The sequence below is a fragment of the Sinohyriopsis cumingii genome, unplaced genomic scaffold (assembly GCF_028554795.1).
Source record: "Sinohyriopsis cumingii isolate HCF-2022 unplaced genomic scaffold, ASM2855479v2 utg000229l, whole genome shotgun sequence".
NCBI classification, from domain to species: Eukaryota; Metazoa; Mollusca; class Bivalvia; order Unionida; family Unionidae; genus Sinohyriopsis; species Sinohyriopsis cumingii.
In genome coordinates, this window is record NW_028315879.1 from 8,048,942 (window position 1) to 8,073,292 (window position 24,351).

At 33.8% G+C, this 24,351-nt stretch overlaps 2 protein-coding genes and 1 long non-coding RNA gene across 8 annotated transcripts in view; 2 read left to right on the forward strand and 1 right to left on the reverse strand.

The window, feature by feature from the left end:
• LOC149774518 (uncharacterized) overlaps positions 1-24,351 on the forward strand; it is a 643,609-nt gene that overhangs the window by 64,779 nt on the left and 554,479 nt on the right. The window lies entirely within an intron of this gene.
• On the reverse strand, positions 168-15,260 carry LOC149774519 (uncharacterized). Its single transcript, XR_016416848.1, has 3 exons — positions 15,172-15,260; positions 5,341-5,471; positions 168-1,417 (listed from the first exon to the last, which is right to left on the reverse strand). It is a non-coding gene; the product is annotated as an uncharacterized LOC149774519 (long non-coding RNA).
• LOC149774520 (eukaryotic translation initiation factor 4 gamma 1-like) overlaps positions 14,438-24,351 on the forward strand; it is a 67,887-nt gene continuing 57,973 nt past the window's right edge. For both annotated transcript variants that reach the window (XM_089945266.1, XM_089945267.1), the window contains exon 1: positions 14,438-14,669. In XM_089945266.1, coding sequence (XP_089801392.1) covers positions 14,469-14,669 — 201 coding nt within the window. In that variant the 5' untranslated portion in view covers positions 14,438-14,468. The remainder of the gene's footprint in view (positions 14,670-24,351) is intronic.

Consider the following 24,351-nt stretch of genomic DNA (forward strand, 5'->3'; position numbering starts at 1 on the left):
TATAATGCCACATTTCACGAATTTGTGCATCATTTTGATGTCGGGAAAAAAATGCACTTTCAATGAGATATCACACATATTTATGAGGGAGACTTATGAGAATTTAATAGACAGTGAATGTCAAAATTTGTATAATGCAATGTTAAATTTGTTGCAGGTCACTGACATTTTTTAGAGTGAAACTTTATTAATGCATGGTTATGCTAAACTGAAGATGCTGGATAAACAAATAATTACGTTTCATAAGATACATGTTATCAACTTAAACTAAAAAAAGACGTATTTAAGTGTCTCAACCAAATCACTCCAACTATCTAACAATGCATGTTGTTGTATTCTATCTATAAAGCAGATTATGTCTATAAAACATTTGATTGTCAAAATCTAGTTAGGGTTTTGACCTAGAGTTGTTCCCCTTCTTGTGGCCAATCTGCAATCTTCCTTTTTATGGCACCTGTGTTCAAAACAAACGGTTTGACCCAAATGGATCATTTGGTGTAAATCCACCAATATCTGAGCATAAAAGTTTGTATAAAAGTTTTACATCGCCTGTCTCCTAAGTTCTGTGATAGCTCACTGAAAGGAAAGTTATGACGACTAGATTACTAAAGGTATCACTGTGAACATGAATACCACTGAGACATTAGGAGATTTGTATGCAATCTCAATAGTTTTAGTTATGAACTAAGTAGTTTTGGTTATGAACTAAGTCTCTTATCAAATGTTTATCTTGGAGTCACTGTATTGCAATATAACATTGTCATGATTTTGGCCCAGTTTGCTATCAAGCTTGCATCAGTTTCTTGTGGTTATTTTGAAAAGTTGCAAGCACTGTAGTAAAGAAGTGTATTGTGTTGAGTAGAGAGAGATGAGTAACTCTTGCACCTCACTCATCCCAGGAACAAGTGCTCTGGATCTTTTTCTTGTCCTCTCTCTCTCTCTCTCTCTCTCTCTCTCTCTCTCTCTCTCTCTCTCTCTCTATATATATATATATATATATATATATATATATATATATATATATATATATATATATATATATAATCTTGACAGGAGCTTGCTTTGGGGTGGTGGCTCCTCCTTCATCAGCTGTACTAGCCTATCATGTGCTGAGGGTGTTGCTAAACTCCACAAAACCAATACAAACCACTTGTTACACACAATTACATTTTGTCAAAAAGTAAGTTGCTTGCAACATTCTTTCCATGACACCTATATGTTGATCCAACTGTTTGAGTGCAGAATGGGACTTGTGTCATACTATGTTTATTTGTTTTGTTGATGATAGTTTCCAGTGAATCACCCAGGTGTTCATGTTGACCATCAATAAAGAATTTATCAACTACTAACAAAGGCCAAAGACCTCATTTCCATGCTTATTTGCATATTGTTGCAAGCTTCTTGTTATCGTCACAATCTGAAATGCAAAGTGTTCATTAATCCAATATGGTTAATTTTGCAATGTAAAGGATGTGTTCTTGATGGGCTCCCTCTTTGTATACAAAGTAAAGCATATTACACTATGTCCATTAGTTTATTTTATTTTACTATCCTGGATGCCCATACATTGTTTTAAGAAATCTATGTAGTAATTAATGGATGTTTTCACCTTTCGTTTCATATATACCCCCCCCCCATATAAGATTGCAAATTTCTCATCAACAACTTCCTCTGATTTTCCTCCTCTTTCAGTAGAAAAAAAAATGAGTATACCTTAATAGGCTTAGATTTCTCCATTTCTCAGTGAATATTGGACTCAGCTCGCTTCTTTGAGCCCTGTAAGTCTTTACTTACAATTTCCAAACATTTCTGCAGCGTGCTGCAACTTGACAGATTTACCCCCGAGACCTTAGATTTTGTAGCAAATAACTTTACAATGCATATATGCTTCACACGATGTATATGTTGACATTGTTTATAACTGTGACAATGTCACAGATATGCTATTTGTCATCTAATTAGCAACAGAGGTTTATGTTCTATTAACATGGGACTTTTTTGAGAATTTGAGCCACATATAAAACATTTTCACTGAGAAACATCTTGGTTTGGACAGAGTTGATATAAATATGTATAAAAATCAGTATCTGACACTAACAACAATTATAACGTACATTTGTGTTATGTTTGTGCTGGTGCCAGGGGGTTAGCAGTTGCACGATATAACAATAGTCAGAATAGTTTGGAGTCGTAGGCAATCCTCATAATCATCAAATTGGCGATATGAAAGACAATAAAATGACCAGCAAAATGTAGGAAAATAGAAGATGATCAATATTGTATTTGACATAATATGCAATATAATGTTCATAGCCAGCATACATGCATATACATACATATTATGGTATGGGAACCCTCACATAGCGGCTGTGTGAGTAAAATTAACGTACTCCAGTTCATCACAGCAGTGAAGTATTAATACATCAACTTCTTAATAAAAAGATCAAATGCAAACAGAGAACATAAGAGAGAAGTTAAAATGTCCTATAGAATATAAACAATACCATGACATTATGAAATCATTTACCACCGTATCTGCTCTTACAGGACCTACTAAAAATTATATAACTAAATCTAGCAATGATTTATGATATTTATAAGATATAATGCCTATATTATTTTGTACATTATCCAGTGGGAACAAACTTTAATCTGAAAATACAGTTCAGTATACGATCTTAGACAAACTAAAATAAACCAATTATCTGATCCAGTGGCATGTAAATTACAATAACTACATCTTCTGAGATATCTTGGTGTGTCATCTTAGTTTGTTGTTTTAGCTGCTAACTTATGTGAGACAAATGTAAATTTTGTAAACATAATTATGAGGCAGGTATCCAAGTAACCTTTGAAATACAAAGTAACTGTGCATTTGAGATTATAATCTAACCTAAATGATGAAAGGAACAAAATTAATACAACTGAGATAGAATAGCATTTGCATTATCTACCTGTTTTGATCAGTATTCAAGGCAAATCCATTTTTATTGATAATCAATGACATTCATCTCATTTCTCAATACATACCAATCAATTGTGTTGCTTTCTCGTGCCTAAAATTTTCCAGCAGAATTGAATATGAAGCGCTTCAATATATTTTGTTTCACTTTAATCTCAAACTTGTGCAGATTTGTTCTAGGTGGTGTATCAAATAAACTACACATTTCACCTACTGGCAAGGTAGCGTTTTTGGTAGGCAGTACAATTTCTGTAGTGGAAATTTTACATGATTTGACAAAAACAATTCAAAGCTGGATAACAATTATCATTTGTATAAAGTTTAATTTCTAAATACTTGAATGACTGTTAAAAAAAACAACGATTTTATTTCACCAAAGTATATGTGAGACGGATTTTATGGCTCCTTTGCACAAACCACAACCATACTTATTGCAGAACCTAATTTCAAACCGCAAGTCTTGCAGTTGTTTTACATACTTCTCAAAGCTTTTTTGTTTTTTGACAGATGAAAGCAACAGCACCATCTGCAAATAATGGCTTAATTATATAAATATCATGTGTGAAATAATATTAGTATTTATACACGCAGCAAAATAATTAATAAAAACATGATTAATAAAAACATAATGGATTATTGTTTTATACACATGTACCATGTGTGATGGAATAAATTTGAGCATGAGTTTTGGTATCAAATTAAGGTGTTAACTGATTAACTTTAATTGTTTGAGCAATTGTTCGTTTTCATAATCAGTTTGATACTATTAAATGCCATTAACTATATTTTACCGTATTGAAAGCCTATTTGAAATTGATACTTGAGCAATACAATTTTTTATCCGCATTGTACACTTACGTAATAATAACATACAAAGTCTCAATGGAATCTGTTTGTTATTGTATCATATGGAAAACAAACTGATTCAGTGACATTGTTCCATTTACTTGTTGAACATTTCATGAGCATGTATTGGATTAATTGTGAGTGTGGTCCTGCTATCACATTCACTAATGCCTTTCTGCAATTATGAACATCTCTACACTTCCTTTTAATGTAAACAGACTTGTATTTCCTCACCTGAATCCAATGGATAGCCGCTATAGGCACAGGTATTATTAGTTTTGGTAAAGAATGAGACCCAGTCAACTGAGTCGTTAAATAAATTGACAGTTAATTCATCACGCCCTGAACTGTGATTAGTCTTACACCATTGTTACAACCGAGACTACAGCATACACATTAAGCTGAGATCGGGATAGTTATTTTTTCATACTGAGGTAAATGAGAGGTTTCATATTTAAAATCTGTTCCTTGTTTGTTATCCTCACCAAACACCAGCATATAATTTATTAAAAATAATTTACATGCAAATTTTAAATGATGCCTTACACTTTGCAATACATAGCAATTTAAGGGTTTTCCAATATTCTCAAACTCTGGATCGTATGTTTATACAAACATGTAATTTCATTTCCTGGAAAACTTGTTTTCATCACATGGAATGGTAGGCTCTTCAAAAGTGATCAACCTTTGTTGACTTGAAGCCATTTGAGAATGTAAGAGATGTGATCAGAGAACTCACAAAATTGCTTTTTTTTAATAAAAAAAAACAATTCCTTATGCATAAGCCAAATGTTGTCAAGTACATTGTGACATCTCAGAAAGTAAACTAGTATGTTGTTATCTTCTATTAGATATACACAACGCTGAATGTTTTCAGAAGTCAAGCCACCTATTGAGGTCAAGCAGTGATGTTTATTTGCAAGCTTGCAAGATTGACAAATTTGATGTAGGAAAATCATGTCAATCACAAACATCTAAAATCTTATCAGACTCTAAAAACTCAGCATGATCTATTTTGTATCTATTCTAGTGCTCATATCACAGTAATAAAATTCTAGCCTATGTTTCACAGATGGATACAATCTATTTCACATGTTCTTTAAATTTTACGTCTTCAGAAATTATCGGTTTGTCTGACATAAACGCAGCAATCAGTTTCAAAAAATTGAAATAATGCATGGTTTAGTTTTATGCAAATTTAACCATGAATTTATTTCTCATATGTTGGTATTTGTAAATTATCATCCTGGCATATCAAAGTATGCTCCCACTATGTCTACCCTCTGGACTTACATGTAGATCGGACATATGCTTAAGGCTTTAAGGAGCTTCAACTCTCCTCTATTGCCATGACCATATTTTCTACATTCTGGATCTTTGTTTCTAATAACCCCACTTTGATATCAATGCATTCTAATGTTGAATTTTTCTTGTTTAACATAATGGTAAAATGATCACAACTGCATGTTATTAACGAGCAGGTTTCTACTCTTAGGTCTGGCAGTCCCATAAGGAATATAGAAGATTCTTACTCTGTGCTGAGCTACAGGAGTGAATGTCGGTCTTTTTTGTTGTTTTCAAAACCAACATATCAGCGTTCCTTATCCTGGCAGCCTCAGATTCTCCCCTTTTCCTATTTAAAGACCCCTCAGTATTGAATTGTCTGAGGAGAAAAAAGAAGTTTAGCTCAGCTTTTATAATTGCTGATAGTATAATTGATGTTCATAATGGATACAAAAACCAAACTTAAAATGTAATTGCTGAAGTCTGAATATTATTATAAGCATGAAGTGACATGTGTGCTATGTATATCCTTGACTATGTGCTTAAATTTTGTCCCAAATTGAGGGGTGTGGATGGAGTTTTTGTAATCCCTGACTTTTGTCATGATTATTAGTTGTAAACAAGATGTTTAATATAATTTGAATCCAAGGCTGAACCTTGTTACGAGTTAGTGGAATTTTCCATTTGAATGATTATTTTTTCAGAACATTCTATTGTGTCGTAGGTCAATTGGAGAGGTGTATATATAAGGGACTTGGTAAACTAATAATTTATTCCTGTGTTAGATCAGTCTGTGGAATTCATTGATCAGATTTACAGTTGCGTTCAGGATATAAGTTGAGAGGAATTTATTTATTGAAATTCTTCATTGGAATTCCTAAATTGCTCATTGACATTGATTTAATATATTAATTTGGATTTTTGTTAAAATTCATTAAAAGACATTCTGGATTTATGCAAGTCCTACTTGGTATATTAGAACATTCAAAACTATTGGTATTTTAGGACATTCAGTACTATTGGAATTTATTCAGCATATGATGTATCTTTGGACTTGGGATAAGAGACTTGGGATTATTTAGAATTTAATTCACAATAATGAATGATTGATTCTTGGGAAACAAATTGTGTTTATTGATTCTACTAAACTTGCTGATTTCACTTCTTTATGCTACATTGTTCAAGACCTAGAGTCGTAACATTTGTAACTTCATCATATTTACACTTACAGGAACATAAATAATTATCTATGTCTTTACATTTATATCTGTGTCACTCCTCTGCGATAAAGTTCAGATAAAAAGCTGCTGTATTCTTTTGTAAGGCTGAAATGTTTACATGTGTACACAGCTTAGTGTATGTCACTGCTGTAAATGTTTACAAAATTGGTAAACGTTTAAATGAACATGCATGTGGCCGTCATTTATACAGCTATTAACCATTCCAATTAAATTATATATTGCTATATCTATGCTTAAGACAATGTTTGTAATGATTGTGTGTTATTTCTCTTGTTAAAGTATGTATCTATGATTTTCTCATCGATGGTTGTATGGCTTGGTTAAAATAGCTGAAGTTGACAAGAATTGTTCATAGCGCTTATTAAACAAAATTGCACATCAGCTAACTTCAGTTAAACGTTAAGCAACATGTTGGTTAACATAACCTTTCATCACTAACATTTTAGTTTAAATAAACACAATTTCAAGTTTATAAGCCAATACAGAAATTTTTAGTATTTTTAGATTTTACAAAAGCATCACATTTGCATGTCCTGGCAGTACATCAGGTTCCATTATTGATTGTCCATCACGGGCATATGGTAGGAATCAGTATAATGATAATACTTAGGATAATTTACTAAAGCAGTCACATGAACAACATGTCTTTCAAACTGAATGCTGTCATACTTAGAGGTAAAATATAAACAACAAATGAAACAATCAAAATGTGAGTGAGACAAGGCAAGCACATTATAATAACTATTGACTATTCAGTAAACCTAACAGTTCAGTAAGTCTAATGGGTAGATTGCGGGAATGTTTGTTATCGTTTCAATTAAACTGTATTGTTTCATTAAATGTAAATTTCATACATGTTTTGAAATTTTAGTAAATGTTGCAGTCTTATGTTTGTGTTACAGTATCCAGGTTTTGAAAGTTATAGGTGTAGAATTACAGATGTAGAATACGCAACAGCTAATGAACATCCATTCTGGTGAAACCACCTAAAGATGCTAATAAATATTCACAAAACTTCGCATTTTTTTCTTCTTATATATTCTATAACATATCTGTTGTCTCATATCTACTAGTGGGCCTACAGTCACATGTCAATTTAATTACCTGTTTAGGTGTTTCTGGCTTAGAATATTAAGAAATAGTGTATATCCCTGCCCATTTTTATTTTGTTCAGAAATATGGTGTTGATATCACATTAACCAACTCAAAAAGTGTTTAAAATGTCAGGTGTGACAGGCTTCTATTTCTTTATGTGTCTTTTGTCAATTAAGTCAGTCCCATTCACTCTCTGATCTTCATAAAGATTCATTTGATCTATGCCAAAATGAAATAAATCCATATGAAAATAGCCTGAATGGAATGTAGCTTGATCTTCTAATATTTTACATTTAATTTGAAATACTGCTGAATATGAGGTTTACTAGCATGCTGTCTGTGTTGTCCCACCTCTGGTTCATGATCTTTCATCCGTATTTCAGACATCACATACACAACCCTATGAAATAACAACACAGTTTGAACATAAACTGTCTAATCTGGTTGACATTGTTGAAATACTTTCTATTCATTTCAGATATCCCACTTGCCACAAAATGAAATTGCAGCACAGTTTGCAGCTCAAGTAGCCCAAATAGCAATAAGCACTCGTCCAGGAGGAAACCAGCAAAGGACACTGTCAGATGGAAATCTGCCTCAGCATCCTTCTCCTGTCAATGTCTTGGCAGCTCCTCAGCAGAGTCCCCCGCCCCAGTTGAGAGTGGATAAACCACCTAGTGTTGTTACTAATGCTTCCGAGTCCATGGCAGCAAATGTACAACATATGCCAGTAGTTTTCGGTGACATAAACTTTAAGTGACACCAGGTGTATAGTTGTGTTCCTGATCAAAATGCAATTGAGCCTCATGTATGACCCGTAGAGTGTGGTGTGCAAATGGTTCAGCCCTTTTGCCAGCCAACAGTGGCAAGAGATGTCTGTAGTACACATGGGGCAATTCAAGTGGGGTTTTAGATATGTGTTTTCACATGGTTCCTGTTGTATACTTTGTGGCTAATACAGATGTAATTTGCTATATTGTATTGATTACGTTCATAAAATATTACTTTTTTTCTCACCAATTAAATTAAAACAAATAATTAAATCCCAACATCTGCAAATGTTGAAACTACCAATATATAAAACAGTATTGAACAATCAGCCGAAATTACACATTTTAAAACTTGTTGATACAATATCTGGTAATACAACATAATACAATTATTGTTTGTTTGACATTTATCAGTTACATGTACCAACTCTATACAATGATGTACACATGGATGAAAATCATGCACCACTTGTAGATAGTGGGTGTATCCAAGGTCATTACTAATAAAATTACCCATTTTAGCGAGCATTTCATCCTTTATACATGTGAAACGAGAACTTTTAAGATGCAAACAGTTGCCAGTTTTAGCTGTGGTCTGTTTTTAAGGTTTACGGTTATGGTTTTATACAATAACTATTTTATTTTTCATCCGTGGAAAAGCGAACTCAGAAATTCGTTGATATATTATCTATAAATAATGTAATAGCACTTCATTATTGTTTTCAACGTCTGAAATGAAAATATGCAAAGACATGAGTTAAATGTAGCTGTTTTAAATTTGAAAAAAATTTGAATATTCTAGCTTCACTTCGCCCAATTTCCTCCAAGGTTACCCTATTCTGGCAGGAGAAAGTATCTGTTTCAATTATGAGAATCTTCATCTAATTACTTGATATCCGGGATTTGTAACCCCAACTAATGTTTGGAAACAACTGCTATTTGGTCCAAAAAAAAATGAAATTCGAAGGATTCTCTAAGGGAGATATTTGAAATTAGTATCATATTGGTGTAAAATAGTGATGTACATAGCTTGCCTTGTACTGTCCAGGCGCGTTTTAGTTGCTTTTTTATAGTTTATTTGCTTCAACAATTTTGGTGAAGTGATTGTGATCATCAATAATTTTACTGTATTTATTGTAATACACAGCCGTGATACAGTTGACTTGAGTAATATTATAATATCATTTGCAATCATCATAAAATTGGTATTGGGCCTTCTATAATTACTAAAAACACAAACAATGATTCTATTGTGACAATGATTACACCTTCATGTATCAAGCGGATATTTTATGTATATACATGTAAGACGTATGGTGCTTGCTCTGTTTTGTGTTTCGTTTAGCAATTTTTATCAGTTTTTATAAGATAATAGTTCAGAAACACAGCTAGTTCGGATATGTTTTCAAGATGGTAAGAATCCATGAATGACAAGTGATAATATGTACCATTCCCTAATTCTGTCAATCTTCACTCAACCATTTAATTTATTAAAGATATAATCACACGTGGTAGAAACAGATCTTACTGGGTGATGTATTTTCAGTTTTTTGGCAGACCAAAATGTGAATACTGTAATTAAAAGGACAATGTATTGTGAATAGTTAGATCAAGTATCTTTGTGGTATACGCATAATAAATGCACTTTATATAAATGTACCTCACTGTATGATTCGTTAATTTTAATTCATTAGTTAGAAAGTAGAAGGTTATGACCATAAAGAGTTATGAAACATGATATTTCTTTTTTAAAATATGCATAATGGAGAAAATAACTAGTTGTCTAATTTAAAAGTCACCGAGTTTATACCTTACATAGGAATGGTATATATACATTGAAATAATGCAAATAAAGAATAAAAATGTATGATTGTAGTACTAAGGTTGTGCTGATTTATTTGTGCTACTCATTACTTTGGTTGCTTTGATTATAGATAATGTAATAATCCGAGTTAAAAATACTTTGATTATAGATAATGTAATAATCAAACATTTCATTTAGCTCTTAGACCTTAATTTCTTTTGATTTAAAGTATTAATGCACATTTTGTGCATTTAGAATTAATTAAGATAGCAAAATTTAATACTTAAATTAGAGACTCTAATTGCGATTGTGGCTAACATAGAATGGTAATAGGGATATATATATATATATATATATATATATATATATATATATATATATATATATATATATAACTGGGTTGAATTTGGCAATGTTAATTTAGGCGATTCAGGTACGTTACGGCAGCGTTCGGACCACTCCTACGTGTCCCTCTTCTCCTGCCTGCATGGACATCTAAGACGAGTGTGTGGACCGATTCCACTTGTCTATAATCAGGTTAACTACGTAGTACACTTTCTGTGCATTAAAGCGTTGGGTGATGAGGCTCTTTTTCCGTTCCCCTTGAACAATTAATTAGTCCGTTATTGCGGAATTTAAACCGTCGCGTATGCACCATGTGCTCAAGCGATGCTAATCAATTCTCATCATCATCATCATTGTTCACGCCATTCCACACAGTTTAAAAGAAGATGACCATGGGGTTGTTTAATAAATCAAAGGATAGTTGGTACTGGATGGTGGATGGCACCTATGTGGTGGAAAGGCTACAACATGAATGGAGGTATCCAGTTACCAAAGACTTTGTGACAGTCAAGTGACCAGCCTGAAAGTTGCCAGGGATCTGGTCATGGACATGATTAAAGAGGAAGTCAAAAGTTACGAGGATTCATTCAACTTCCATACGTAAGAGTGGGTAGCTTGAAGGAGGCCCTTGATAATGTGATGAAAGTAACGTGTTTTTTGGAAGACATAATGTATTGGACAGCGTGGTCTTTCGTGAAGTGGGGCCTGGAACAGTTAAAGAAAGCACAACTAATGAGAAAAGTGCTGGAAAAAGAAGTGAAGAAGATAAAAGACAGGTAGTCTAAGGAAAGAAAGGGCCAAGAAAAAAGAAAGAAGAAAGAGGAGTTTGACAGACTAAATGAAAACTGGATGAAGGTGTAGGAGAAATTTAGATTGATGGGCCATCCTGACTGGATGTCAGAGAAAAAGAAGAAGAAATGAATGATTGACAAAGTGAGGAAATGGTGAAAGAACTGGAGAAAATGGAAGAACCCAAAGGCCCTTTTCAGAGCCACTCATATGCCTCGAAAATATTTGCTTTCTTGGCTAAAATATTTTAATCGGTTGCATAGTTGTTTGTCTGTTTAATGTCTATTGTCGGTGTTTTCTCTGTGCCATTCCTAGTGTTCGTCTATTAATGGTAAGTCACATTGTCCCTATACTGGCCCAATACCTTTTTGACTGGATTTTCCCTTGTCTCTATAAATATTGTTCCTATACAGGCCTAAGGGGTTCTGTAATGAAATTTCCCATTGTCCCCAAAGTGCCGGTCCTGTATTTCCCATGTTAAATTCCCACTGCATTTCTCATGTAAAATTCTCATTGTTTCTAATCGTGCCCACGACCTTTTTTGACAGGGTTTTCCACTGTCCCTAACCAGCCCCCTATTACTACCAACATCCATTATGGCCGTCATGATAGACATTTTAAAATCTTGATATTGCTACTATTAAATGGAGAGTCAAATCGACACAGATTTTTGACCAGAAGACTTTCAGTAATGTTGGGTTAGACCCACATGAAAGTGATGCTGATCTGACATCGAATACAGTTCCCATGGTGACGACTTTTTATAGCTGCTAGTTCTGAATGGCTGACTTAATCGACAAGTTTACACAAAATGCTTCTTGTGATGTCTAGTCGGTTCTAAGTGAAAATGTAGCTAATCTGTTGTTGATCAGCTCTACTGTTCATACATCAGAAGAGTTAATGGAATATCCAGTGGTCATCACTCAGCAGGTAAAAGACAACCATCAACGACCGAATATTATTTTGTAAACTTTATCGTGATAACGCAAAAACAAACTATATGGATTGAAATGATAAAGATGCTAAAATCAATGCAAGAACCTATTCTATTTTGAGATTATCTTCCCCAAAGAAGATAAAAAGCTGTCTGAAATCACTCGTGCATTATTAGCTGTTCTAAAAACTATATTTAATATTTGTAGATTTATATCTGGGTAAAAGTCATATTAACACAATTAGAAATCTGACAATTAGGCAGCCAGTGGGGCTACAATATTAAAAAAACAACGTAAAAGCGAGTAATGGTCAGAATGAATATCTCCTAAAGTGGTTGGAAAGAAACTGCTTTCAGACTGGTTTATTAATGAACTTATTGCATATCCTCTTTTCCCTTTTCTAGCATGCCGGTCACTTAGTCATTTTTCTGGCTGGGTAGTCAGATGTTATTGCCCTCTGCCTATGGCAGAATTGCTAAATTCAGTGGAATGGTAGGTACTCTTGGCATGCAAGAGGAATATTTTGATATGATCGCTATTGCATGCAGCGCAAATATTTTATGTACTATTTGCAAAACATAAAAGTGAATAATTAAATAAGAGCAAGAAGTATAACGTTTGCTGTCACTTTTTATCGGCAATTCCTTTGTGCTTTATATTTGATAATTGTATTTTTAATTCAAGGACACACATATTCACACTCTGCCTTTTACCAGCATACAACTCGAGATCTATGGACCTCCAAATGAGGTTATCCACAAGTCAAAATACGATTTTCATCAGTATGCTACTACAAGATATTTAACCAATTGCAAGTGCAAACAAAGGTAGATATAAATCGTAAAATCCTTTTAAACTGAACACTACAGAATTATTACATGTAACAGGATAGACATATGGACATGCTTGTATTAATTTCAACATAACAGGTTAAAAATTTTAAAGATTTTATAATAAACCAAATATGTACATTTGTCATTGTCTTTTTATCGTTGAACTTATTATTCACGTCGAAGCCAAGAACACATCTGAGTCACGATAGTTTTACTTACATTCTCTCTCGATGATTCTTCAAAAGAATATCAAAATCGCATTTCTAATATAAACAGTATTTCCAAAACATATTCACAAAAAATTCGGGCGTTTTGTATTTTTGGGTTTAGATGGATGCTACTTTGACTTTTCCTCAGTACAATGCATAAACCAGGATAAAGAACATTTTACTGCTGCAAAACATTTTCTGCATTAAAGATCAACATTGTAATGAGAGAGAGAGAGAGAGAGAGAGAGAGAGAAATTACATTGCTGTATCCCTAGCCTAATATCGAATCATTTCCCAATCAGCAGCATTATTGCTTTCGATAAGGGGGTAAGGGCGGCGGGGAGAATTATAAAAGTTTGCTTCGAGATTGTAACAATCTGTTTGAAGGTTTTTGACACTACTATGATATTGGTTGCTGTAATTTTTAGCTATCCTTCTTGAAAGGAATGCACACTTCTGCTCTCTCACGGTATATAAAGTTTAAAATAGTATTGATCATTTTGAAAATATGTAAATCTGTAATTTGAGAAACAAAAATCTTGTTGGAATAAGGTTGAATTCTGAAACTTCCACTTGCCCTCTCGTCCTCCTTCCTTTTTCGAGTTTCATGAGATATTTAACTTTTACCATTACCATTTCGGCGCATATAATAATAATAATAATAATAATAATAATAATAATAATTTTAAGAATATGAAGAAGACAATATGTCGCATGCCATATATGAAATAAGTCGATCATTTACATGTTTACGACTACTACTACTACTAGTTAAAATAAGTATTCTTAACTCGCTACTTGTTATCTATTATCTATTGTAATAAGTTTCTTTTTCACGCTTTTGTCTGATGGATAGATGCATAAACATGTACCCCCTACAGATGACATGTGTATGTAAAGCATTACATATATAGATATTGGCCATGTAGATATACGTCCTTCATTACAAATAACAAGCAAATGTCGTTAATAAATATGGATAAAAATAAAATATTCGATCAATATCCTGCCTTAAACAGTGATTTTCCTAGGAAAGCTATTGTTATCCACATTTTATCTCTGACTTGGATATCTAGGTAAATTTATCGAACTGCTACATTCAAAGTCACAAAACCTAAGGTTTTAATTTGAGCAGGTGTTGATTTACTGAAAACACGAATGGGAGTTTTGGTAGCAATTCTTTTATAAGGCTCTCAACGTGTATTATGCTAAATTGTAATGCAAAAATCGATTAATAAAATTTCAATGGAATTGATTATGCACGTGACTAAACCGACATAGCCCCATTTCTATTAGTCGAAGAAAACGAAAGTGCTCTCAAAATGGCGGCAAGACAGCATGAGTGCGGTATTTGTATGGACAGTTTTAAGAATCCTAAGGTAATATCATGTCACCATAGTTTCTGTTCCAAGTGTCTGGAGGATTATGTACGGGTTAACCTTCGCAACGGTCGATTTGATTGTCCCATCTGCAGAACAAATGTTGAATTACCCATTGAAGGTGTGCCCAGATTCGAAGCAAACGTTTACATCAACACTGACTACGCCGATAAAGAGGTAGGTACTATAAGGCCTCTTTCGGCCCAAAAATGAACATGTTGATTTTATTTCTTTTTTTTTTAATGGTTTTTAATCTCGGAATGCCACGGCAGAAAAAAAAAGCACACACACACAAAAAGGATCAATCTTTGAAAAACTTGCAATTGGTTTTTAAAAAAAAATATTTAGATATAACGATATGCTCGTCGAGTCACATTTCGCTTAAAAGAGTCATTCTAATGAAATAAACATAATTTGTTACAGAAAAAAATTTTCCCGATATGTTTAAGGATATAATGGAGACAACAGTTCATGCATTATTTACGATTATGTGATCGATGTATTATGTATAAAGGTCAAGGATGGAGACGGGCCATATGTTGGCCCTCTAAATTGCGTTAGTCTGACTCGACATCCCCGTTTGTTTGTACCTCCTAACGATTTCAAACACGAGAGTGTTTAATGTGATAAAGTGTGCACAGAACTAAGTCAATTGAATCATTGATTTATATTTTCTAACCTGACTGTGACCAGAATGGCACTAATGCTGGCATCTCCTGCACCACTTCATGCTAAACGGACTTTATTGCGTACACTATAGGCTAGTTTATTTCCATCAAACATAATGACGTAGTTCATCCTGTTCGGCAACTGCTGAATAATTGCGTAAATTACATAACGTTGAGAGTTTGGAATTATATCCCTTTGCATATATGAACATAAAAATTAAACCACTTGTTAAATCGACATGAAAAGCAAATTTATAGTTGCCATTATTTTCCTTTGCTTGATTCGACATTGTAAATATCGGAAGCAGACGAATTATGTATGTACATGTGTAGTAGCTATACACCCCATTGCTGAAAATGGACTTGTCCAGAAACTGGAAATGGATCCGAGCATGTCCGTCTATTACACTGAAAACTTCCGTTAAGCTTGAAACGCGCACAAGATGACGGTGTTAGGGCCTCTCTACTAGAGTCAGTTAGATACTATAACTCAATGAATAAATCGACTAAGTTCCTTGCACTTTTTATCACATTAAAGGTTTCCATTTTTCAAATCGGTAGGGGTGTACAAACAAACGGGTTTGTATTGTCAGAGAAATACCGAAATACACTGAAAAACCGAAATACACATGTATTTACATGTTCTCTCTGTATATATCGGTTTCCACACTCAAATTATTATTAGTTTTTGTTTTAATAATAATATAAAGCAGAACAAAATATGATTGATGCGATTATGATATGAATTCTTTACTTTTTTCCTATTTATGGCACAATTCACGTAATTATGTCACTCGGTCGTACTTGATTCGACAGACCTGATACATAACGAATTGTAGTAATACACACAGAGTGAAAGGGAAGAGTATCGAAGTATCAAAAGTATTTGCCGACATTATATTATATATTTACTATAACTTTTAATGATACAGTTTTTGACAAATAAATACGGTTTAATTTAAGTTTTGTTTAAAAGGTTTCCAGATATTTGGCATATATATAATATATTGGTTATGATTATATGACAGTTGATTGTAAGTGTGTTAAAAAAGTCTTCTCCTTGGAAATATGTAAACGGGGAATAGTCATACATGTTTGAATAATAATAAAAAGCAAAATAATTTAAATTTATATGAATTATTTATGCTTTACTTGATTTGACATATATATGATAAACGGCGAATTGAAATACATGCACAAAGTGAAAGTCAGATGTAACAAAGTACCAAAAGTGTATTCGATAGTATATACAAGAGTGAGATTAATATTGTAATCGTAACAACCCACGATATATGATGATAGACAAAGACAAGTCAGGTAAGCATTTTTGTAAAAAAAAACATTATTATTCGTTATTTGGCAGAATTTAATATTTACATTTCATTACACATATAATGTATCAGGTTTCATTGAATGCATACTTTGAGCACGCAGATGAATTAATTAATCCATTAGTATTCAGGATTATGTTCCTCTTGAAAATCGAACTACAAGTCATGTTGCACAAGACAAGGTAAAATAAACCTAACCGAAAACAATAAAATATAGCACATTATGACGAAATCTCTGATTCATGTGTAGATTTTTTAGCTGTAATTATCATAGTTAGTACATTAATTTTTCGTTTCGTTTGTCCAGGTTTTCGTCCATTAGTCCTTCGTGAAACAACAGTTGTCTGACCGTCCGTCGAAATCATGTATTTTGTGACTATGTCGATGTGGCGTCAGAAGCGTTTGAACAAGTTCGTGCGTTGTTGCTCTGTCATTTTTATCCAGTCTGTTTTTCTCGACTCAAATTGTTTATGACTGTCGGCCTGCCGGAATTCTCCAGTGCATACTAGAGCACTCCTCAGATTTCTGAATTGTCCGGTTACTAATTCACGTGTTAGTTGTACAAATTCCGTCAGCGTTTTCGTCTTCCTGTCAACTGTTTTAGAACGTGGTTCATGGACTCAAAATTATTATTTTTCCACATGCGGTCTATTTGACAGATTCTTAATGGATTATTGACTTTTAGTTCGATGTTTGTCTTTAGTTTTTTTCCGAAAGTAATTAAGACATTTTCCTGAAATTTCAGCACAATGATTTTCTAACACTTCATATTTATCGTCAAAGCAAATACTGTCATTGGCGTCAGCTAGTCCGTCTTTCCCAAAAATTTGTTTCAAGATATTGTTGCGGTCAGTCACGGTAACTGCGTCATCTGTCTATATATATATGTTTAACGTTCTCTTGTAAATAGCGTGTGCACAGAACGCGTGTTGCTTCGGGCAGAACTGCCGTCATGCCTTTGACTAGAGCCTTCCCATCATCACTTCCAATTACAAGGCTTTTAAGATTCGAATCAATAAGTTTTACTTTCAGATGATGGCAAAAATGACTAAGTTTCGAAATCGCTGTTGTCGTGAATGAAGAGTGGTCCAAGAAAGATAGGTGATTCGCCTGTTCTGACTCGTTTTACCGTAAGTTGCTTGTAACATGTTACCGTCACATGCATTTTACACAGCATACAAGTTTTGTCAATGCCAAGGACAGTCTGCCCGGAGCAACAAAGATTCTTAATGTCTGTTATCCGTTCGTCTGTGTACAAAATGACACAATGGGGTTTAGCGCTGGTCCGGATAACTGATCTTACAAAAGGGTTATTTTCCGTTACCAAATGTTAGAAATGTCGGATTTGGTCCGCAATATTGTTGGATTGTCCGAGAGCTTTTCTGTCCTTTGATTTTTGATATTTTTGTTTGTCATAAATTTGTTGAAGTACTGACGACTGGGACAGTTCGCCATAGTTTGAAGTAAGTTTATTTAATATTTCATGCGCTTTCATTTTTCCAGTCATTTCTGTAATCTCGTCTAAAACAAGGTCAGGAGTCTGCAAACACTCTGTCGTCTGTCGCGAGTTTCCATGTGGCGTTAACCCAGGGAATTTCCCTACATATTCAATCAGTGACAAATTACTTGCCAGATCCCCCTCCCCATGCCATGTGACACTCCTTTTGTACATATTGTCCTTTTTTAACTGAGTATAGTACTTGTGGATCACAAGAACTTGATCTATGCCAGGTTGCGGATCAAAAGGTCGATACTTTTCCGCTGGACTTGTCTTCTTAAACAATACTTCCCATTTTCTTTTTTTTTTAAATCATGGTCAGATTACCGTTGTCAGACCAGCAAATAGTAGGATTTGGGGGATGCACCAGCAGATGTATCCCATACACCACAGTCGTCTGAAAAAGAACTTTTGACATTATTCGACCTCTTTTCGAGGTTTTTCGCATTATTCACAATGAAATATACAATTTCTTTCAAAGCACACGAAATGCATTATATGCCAGATTCTGATTTAACAAAATTCCCACTGCTTTTCCAATGTCAAGAAAATGACACTGGTCTAATTTGCCTTTTGCTGGATGTTTGTATGTGTCATTTCCGTCTTTTACCTCGTTGTGTATGTCAGTTACGTCGTCGATTATATCAGTATGTGACTCGTTACTAACGTGTTTTGCCGTCATGTCAGAATTAACAGAAATAACATCCATTGAGTTCAAATTTATCTGGGCTGAGTTATGTACGCATTAATAATGTTGTTGTGTACTGATGAATCTGCGCTTGTGAATTTAGTTCGGAATACGGCATACATTCATTTATGTTTTTTCTTGTAGAGTATTTTGTTTATATAATTAAACCTTAGATAGAATTTTAAAAATGAGCATATAATTAAAAGGTTACTGCATTTGTATGGGAAAATATGAACTCGTTCTGTCGGAAAGATATACTGTACTCCCAAGGTCGTGCAGTATTCCATCCCAAAACTCGTTCATATTTTCCCATAAAAATGGAGTAACCTATAATTGCAACGTCCGTTCCGGAGATTAAATTAGTTCCGGAACGATCTGTCGTTATCATACTTTCTCCGTTCCGGAACGATCAACCTGTCAAATAAAGTACGACCAATTGACGCGTGCTATAACTAGGAAAAAGTAAATAATTCTTATCAAAATCACATAAATAATATTTTATTTTGCTTTATATTATTATTCAAACAAAAACAAATAAAAATTTGTATGTGGAAAGCGATATATACAGAGAGAACATGTAAATACATGTGTATTTCGGTTTTGCAGTGTATTTCGGTGTTTCTAGCAAGGTCTTACTGGATACTTTCGTTTTATGACACTTCCCTGATTTTTAAGGTAGAAGGCATGAACCTAATTATCACAAGCCTAGCATAAATAAATTCACACATAAGCTAAATCTATAATGCGGTTTCGATTTTCTTTGAGTTAGGTTTGGAAATAGGTTGGCTTGTTGGTGACTGCCTGTCACAGATGAGCTTACATATTTATGTGTGTCTGCTACAGAGGTAAATATCTAAAAATCTAGATGGTTGAGGGGTGATGAAAAGTATGCTAATTTGTTATAGTACTAGTGAACTTTATTCATGCATAAGGCACATACTGATTCTTTTAGCTGCCTTGTCACAGAAAAATATTCAAAATAGCTATTTCTTGTCAAAAATGAATGTAACATTTAGCCTGGATTGGTGGCAGTGTTGGTTCAGTATAAAAACCACCAGATGCATCAGGAATTAACCTGATTACTGCTGTCAAAATCTCACATGTATGCTTTCTACAAAAATCATTAGCTTTTATTTGTATCTTCAGTGTAAAATTATTCTCATGTTTCTGTAATTGGTCATTGTCGGATGAAAATTCACCAGATAAACTGCCCAGTGAGACCTAACCGCCCCAAATTAAAAATAAATTTAAGTGTTTCTAAGAGTATATGGTATGGTTATACCACAATGACAATATGTGTACATTAACATATATATATGCATACTATGTAGCAAAATTGTGGGGAAATTGTTTTTCCCAAATGAGCGCATGTTCATCAACAGCGTCGCATTTGTTGCCATATTTCTGCATCTTCAATGATCTCAAGAAATTCCAGCAGAAATTGCGGAATCGAGAACACTTTTTTTTTTTATTTGGGTGCAAAGACTCTTTTAAGCCATCCAATACAAATATCGCGTGTTCCCGTTTGCACTCATCTTTAACGAAAAGAAAAATGGAGATAAATTATGTTCTTAGCACACCCATTATGTCCCTCACTATAAAAAATGAACTACATAGTATCACAAAAATGCCCCCCCCCTTCCCCTTTTTTATTCCATTGCGCAAATCTGAATGTTGGAATGCGAGTAGCTAAATACGGATGGAAGGCATGAAAGAAGTCCAACAACAACAACAACAGCAAGCAGTTTATGATAGTTATGCTCATGGAGTCATCCATATGCGATGTCAAGCACGGGGGGAGGGGGTAAAAAAGGGTTGCAAATTGTGTTAAAAACCTGCTAGAACTGTGTGACGTCATATATGACTGCCCCCCCCCCATTACTTTGCAAAATACATTTTTAAGGAGTAATATTAAATTTTGGAGCTCTGTCACGTCTCATTTATTACAAATTTATAGCCCCCACCACCCCCCAGATTTCATTTAGGAATCGACAAAAAGTTGAAATCTAAAATTAGTAAGTAGTCTAAATTTCCAACATTTGGAGATCAGATATTTTCTAGATAACAATGGGAATTTGTAAACATGTACAAATTCTAAACATTTCCATCGATGCCTTCAACTAAATTCATACTGACATATTCATACATTTGTACAAGTGCAAAAATATGCTGAAAACATTTATTCCAATTTTGTCACTATGTATGGATGTTTATGGTACATTGTCCTCAATTATATTAAAACTCACCTCGTTTTGATTTACTCCAAAATAAAAGCATAATCCAAGTGAATCAAAGATTTGAAATGTGTGTTACTATTGGTACGAGTCTATGCTCTTAAAATAAGTAACAGAAAAGAGTGAAGACAACAAGCTTTGTAAAATTTAACAAATAATTTATTTCCCTAGAATACAAAGTAAAAAATGAGAAAAAAGAATTTACGGTATTGCGAATTAAATCCAGATATGATCCGAGAATTAAAAACACAAGTCCTAGTAATTAAAAGTCCTGAATGAAACTGAGTTCAAGTCCTGGTGAAATCCAGAATTGAAGCGATGACGTGTCTGTTATGGTCATTGAAGTGCTGATGTGTCAACAATCACTTGTCAGATCACAGTAAAATTATTTCAGGTTTGAAGTCAGTATAATAAATTCCAATGAATGTCTTTATCAAAGAATTTTATCAGAGCACTTTTATATTTCCAGAGAAAAAAAAAATCACTTGAATTCAATAATTTGAAGAAAATAAATTGAATCCCTAACTGGTCACAACACAATACAACCTAAAGAGTTTGATGTTAAAGCATGACTGACAAAATCTTCCCAGTCATAAGACAATATAGTTATCTGCTTGACCTCAGGTCACATTAGCATTTTCTAAAAACAACCATTACATAATTGAAAATAGTCTTCTAGAATGATCATAATGAGACTTGTTTACTTACAACACAATAACCTATAAAATTCACTTGGGAATCTCCAAAACCCAGATTCAAATCAACATATTTACCACTCCTTGTTTACCTGAATAGTAATTCAGTTTAGGAGCTCATACACATATAGAATAATGAAGCTATTATTAGTTGTTTACATAAATGAAATTTAAAAAAAGTCAATCAGGTCAAGCAGAAATGAACTCAATTTCGGACAAGGTCAAGTCCTGTAAACAATGTTACATTACAGTAACATGTAATGAAATAAAAAAATTAAAACTAACAAGCAGACAATTAAATGAAATATACATAACACTATTTATTTCTGCAGTTTCACAAGTTCTTGTGCCTGAAAACAGAATAGTAAATTAAAAGTAGAGAGAGTACTTAGCAACACGTTGCAAAGATGGTGAAAGGGTACACATGTGATTTGCACTCTATAGATTTGTGATAGCAATTACTAAGGAGCAGCCTGGGAGTTTATAAAATCTTAAGTTGGCTATCAGTTCTTTTAAAATCACGTATCTGGTTATTAAAAGGGCATGAAATAGTTTTATTTTGTGCAGATTTTAGTCCAAAATCTGACATACTTTTGCAGTGTAACATATTTCCTAGCCCGTAAAAATTATGTAAATAACTAGATCTGCCATGTTGGCAATGCATCTTCCGGTTTGGATGACAACCGCGATAAACTTAATTTAAATCTCAATGTCAGGAAGGATGCATTAGCTTTGCTATTGTGCATGTTCAAGGCAGGCATGTTAACAGACATTGAGCAATCTAGGACATTGTTTCTGAAGAGAAAAAAGAGCAAGTGCTCAGTGCGCTGGTCAGTTACCATCCCAGGGAAGCATATGCAGGGACGCTAGGGTTCTGATAGGCCATAATAAGGTGCCCCCTGGAGCACGTAATTACGTCCGGTGAGTATAGGCCATCAAACAAAAAACAGATGCGAGTTTAACGAGCAATATAATGAAGAAAAACAATTATACACAGGAATGTTTATTTCTTGTCATCATTCATTTTTTCAGAATTTATTAAAATAACATAACATAGGGAGATTGTTGTTTTTGATGTTTTGTCCATTGCCTTCCTTCACGCCTCTTCGATATATTGCTACTCGCATCTGAATGTTCTGATTATGATTGCACTAAAGGATGCTTAAAACCTGTTCAAAGACAATTTAAAAAGATAAAGAATCTTTCTTACAAATGGCAAGGACATTTCGATCTTAGTGTTGCTTACAGAAAAAGAAAATTACATTTTTCTGATACTGTGGAGTATACTTTTGGGGGATATATGGCGATGAACATGTTAACGAATGAGCTGCGAACAGTTTGTTTTTATTATTCTGTTTGGTAGCAGTGAGAACATGTATAACAGGTTAGATGGTTACAAATACTGTCTTCTGTTAAAAAATTCAAATAGGTCCTCAACTTCACTGTTAGATTTTGATAACTTTCATGTGTTTTGTATATTTAGTTCATTTTGAATTCAAGGCCTAGCATAGATATGACCTTGGATGTTCCAGAAAACAAACTTGTTTATAGTTTGGGGTAATTTTTCTTTAGGATGATTTAATTTGTCAGAAGCAGTTATTGCGACACTGGTTAGGATGGGATGTAATTAACGTTGAGATCAAGAAGATTACTCAGTCCTCCTTTAACTATAATCCTAGAATCGTTTACCATTGTGTTCATTTATAACTTGAGATGAATTATTTATCTAAATTATTAATTGGAATTACAAAGTGCTCATTGACATTTTAGACTAAAATATTGCTTTGGGATTATTGTGAATTCATTCAAGGACAATCTAGATTATATCATTGTGATACATCAAGACTACTGGCACATAAGCGCATTGAATGATATTGGTACATTAGCACATTCAGGACTTGAGATTCATTTGAAAACGCTCTATAATTCACACTACTGAAAGCATCTTTTTTTCCTTCATTTTATAACTTAAAGAATTAACTTATTTATTGATTTGACTAAAGTTATTGGTTTTGCTTCTTTCTGTCACTTATTTAAAGACCATAGAATCATAACATGAGAAACAGAAGGATGGTAAAATTTGAGGGTTTATATGAACATGCCTATTTAGGATAGCTCGTTTGACATGTTTCATTATATCATATTAATATATGTTACAATATACACAGTATAATTGGGCTATAACTACAGCACATGCCCCAGACCAATAAATCAGCCTCTTACCCAAGATGGTATTAACTTTCATGTTAGGGACTGATATCACCTATTCATTGAAAGCTGTAAGTATTCTCAGCCACTTTTGTCTGCACACATCGGTGTTCATTTAATACACTTACCGGTATTTCTTGTGGCTGTGGAGCTACCGTTGGCTGAAGGGTTTGTTTGGTGACATGTACATTATATTTTCAGAGCAAATCCTATTTTTTTAACTTGTAAATCCATGTGGAATAGCACAACCAATATCTGTCCTGTGGCCATTTTAAATTTCGCACAAGATATGGCTGTTACCAGTTACTGGTGTGTGTCTAAAGTTTACGCATGATTGTTCCGGAATGATTTGCATGCAGCAAAATTGCGCATTTTAATGAACAGGTGACATCAGAACCACATATCGTCCATCATGAATCAACACAGATTTGGATGGTTGATTTATCGGACTACCTTGCAGAGACTTTAGTTTATCGCTAATTTGTGGGTCAAAAGCAATATTTGGCCAACCACGTCCTTTTGCATGCATCCAATCAT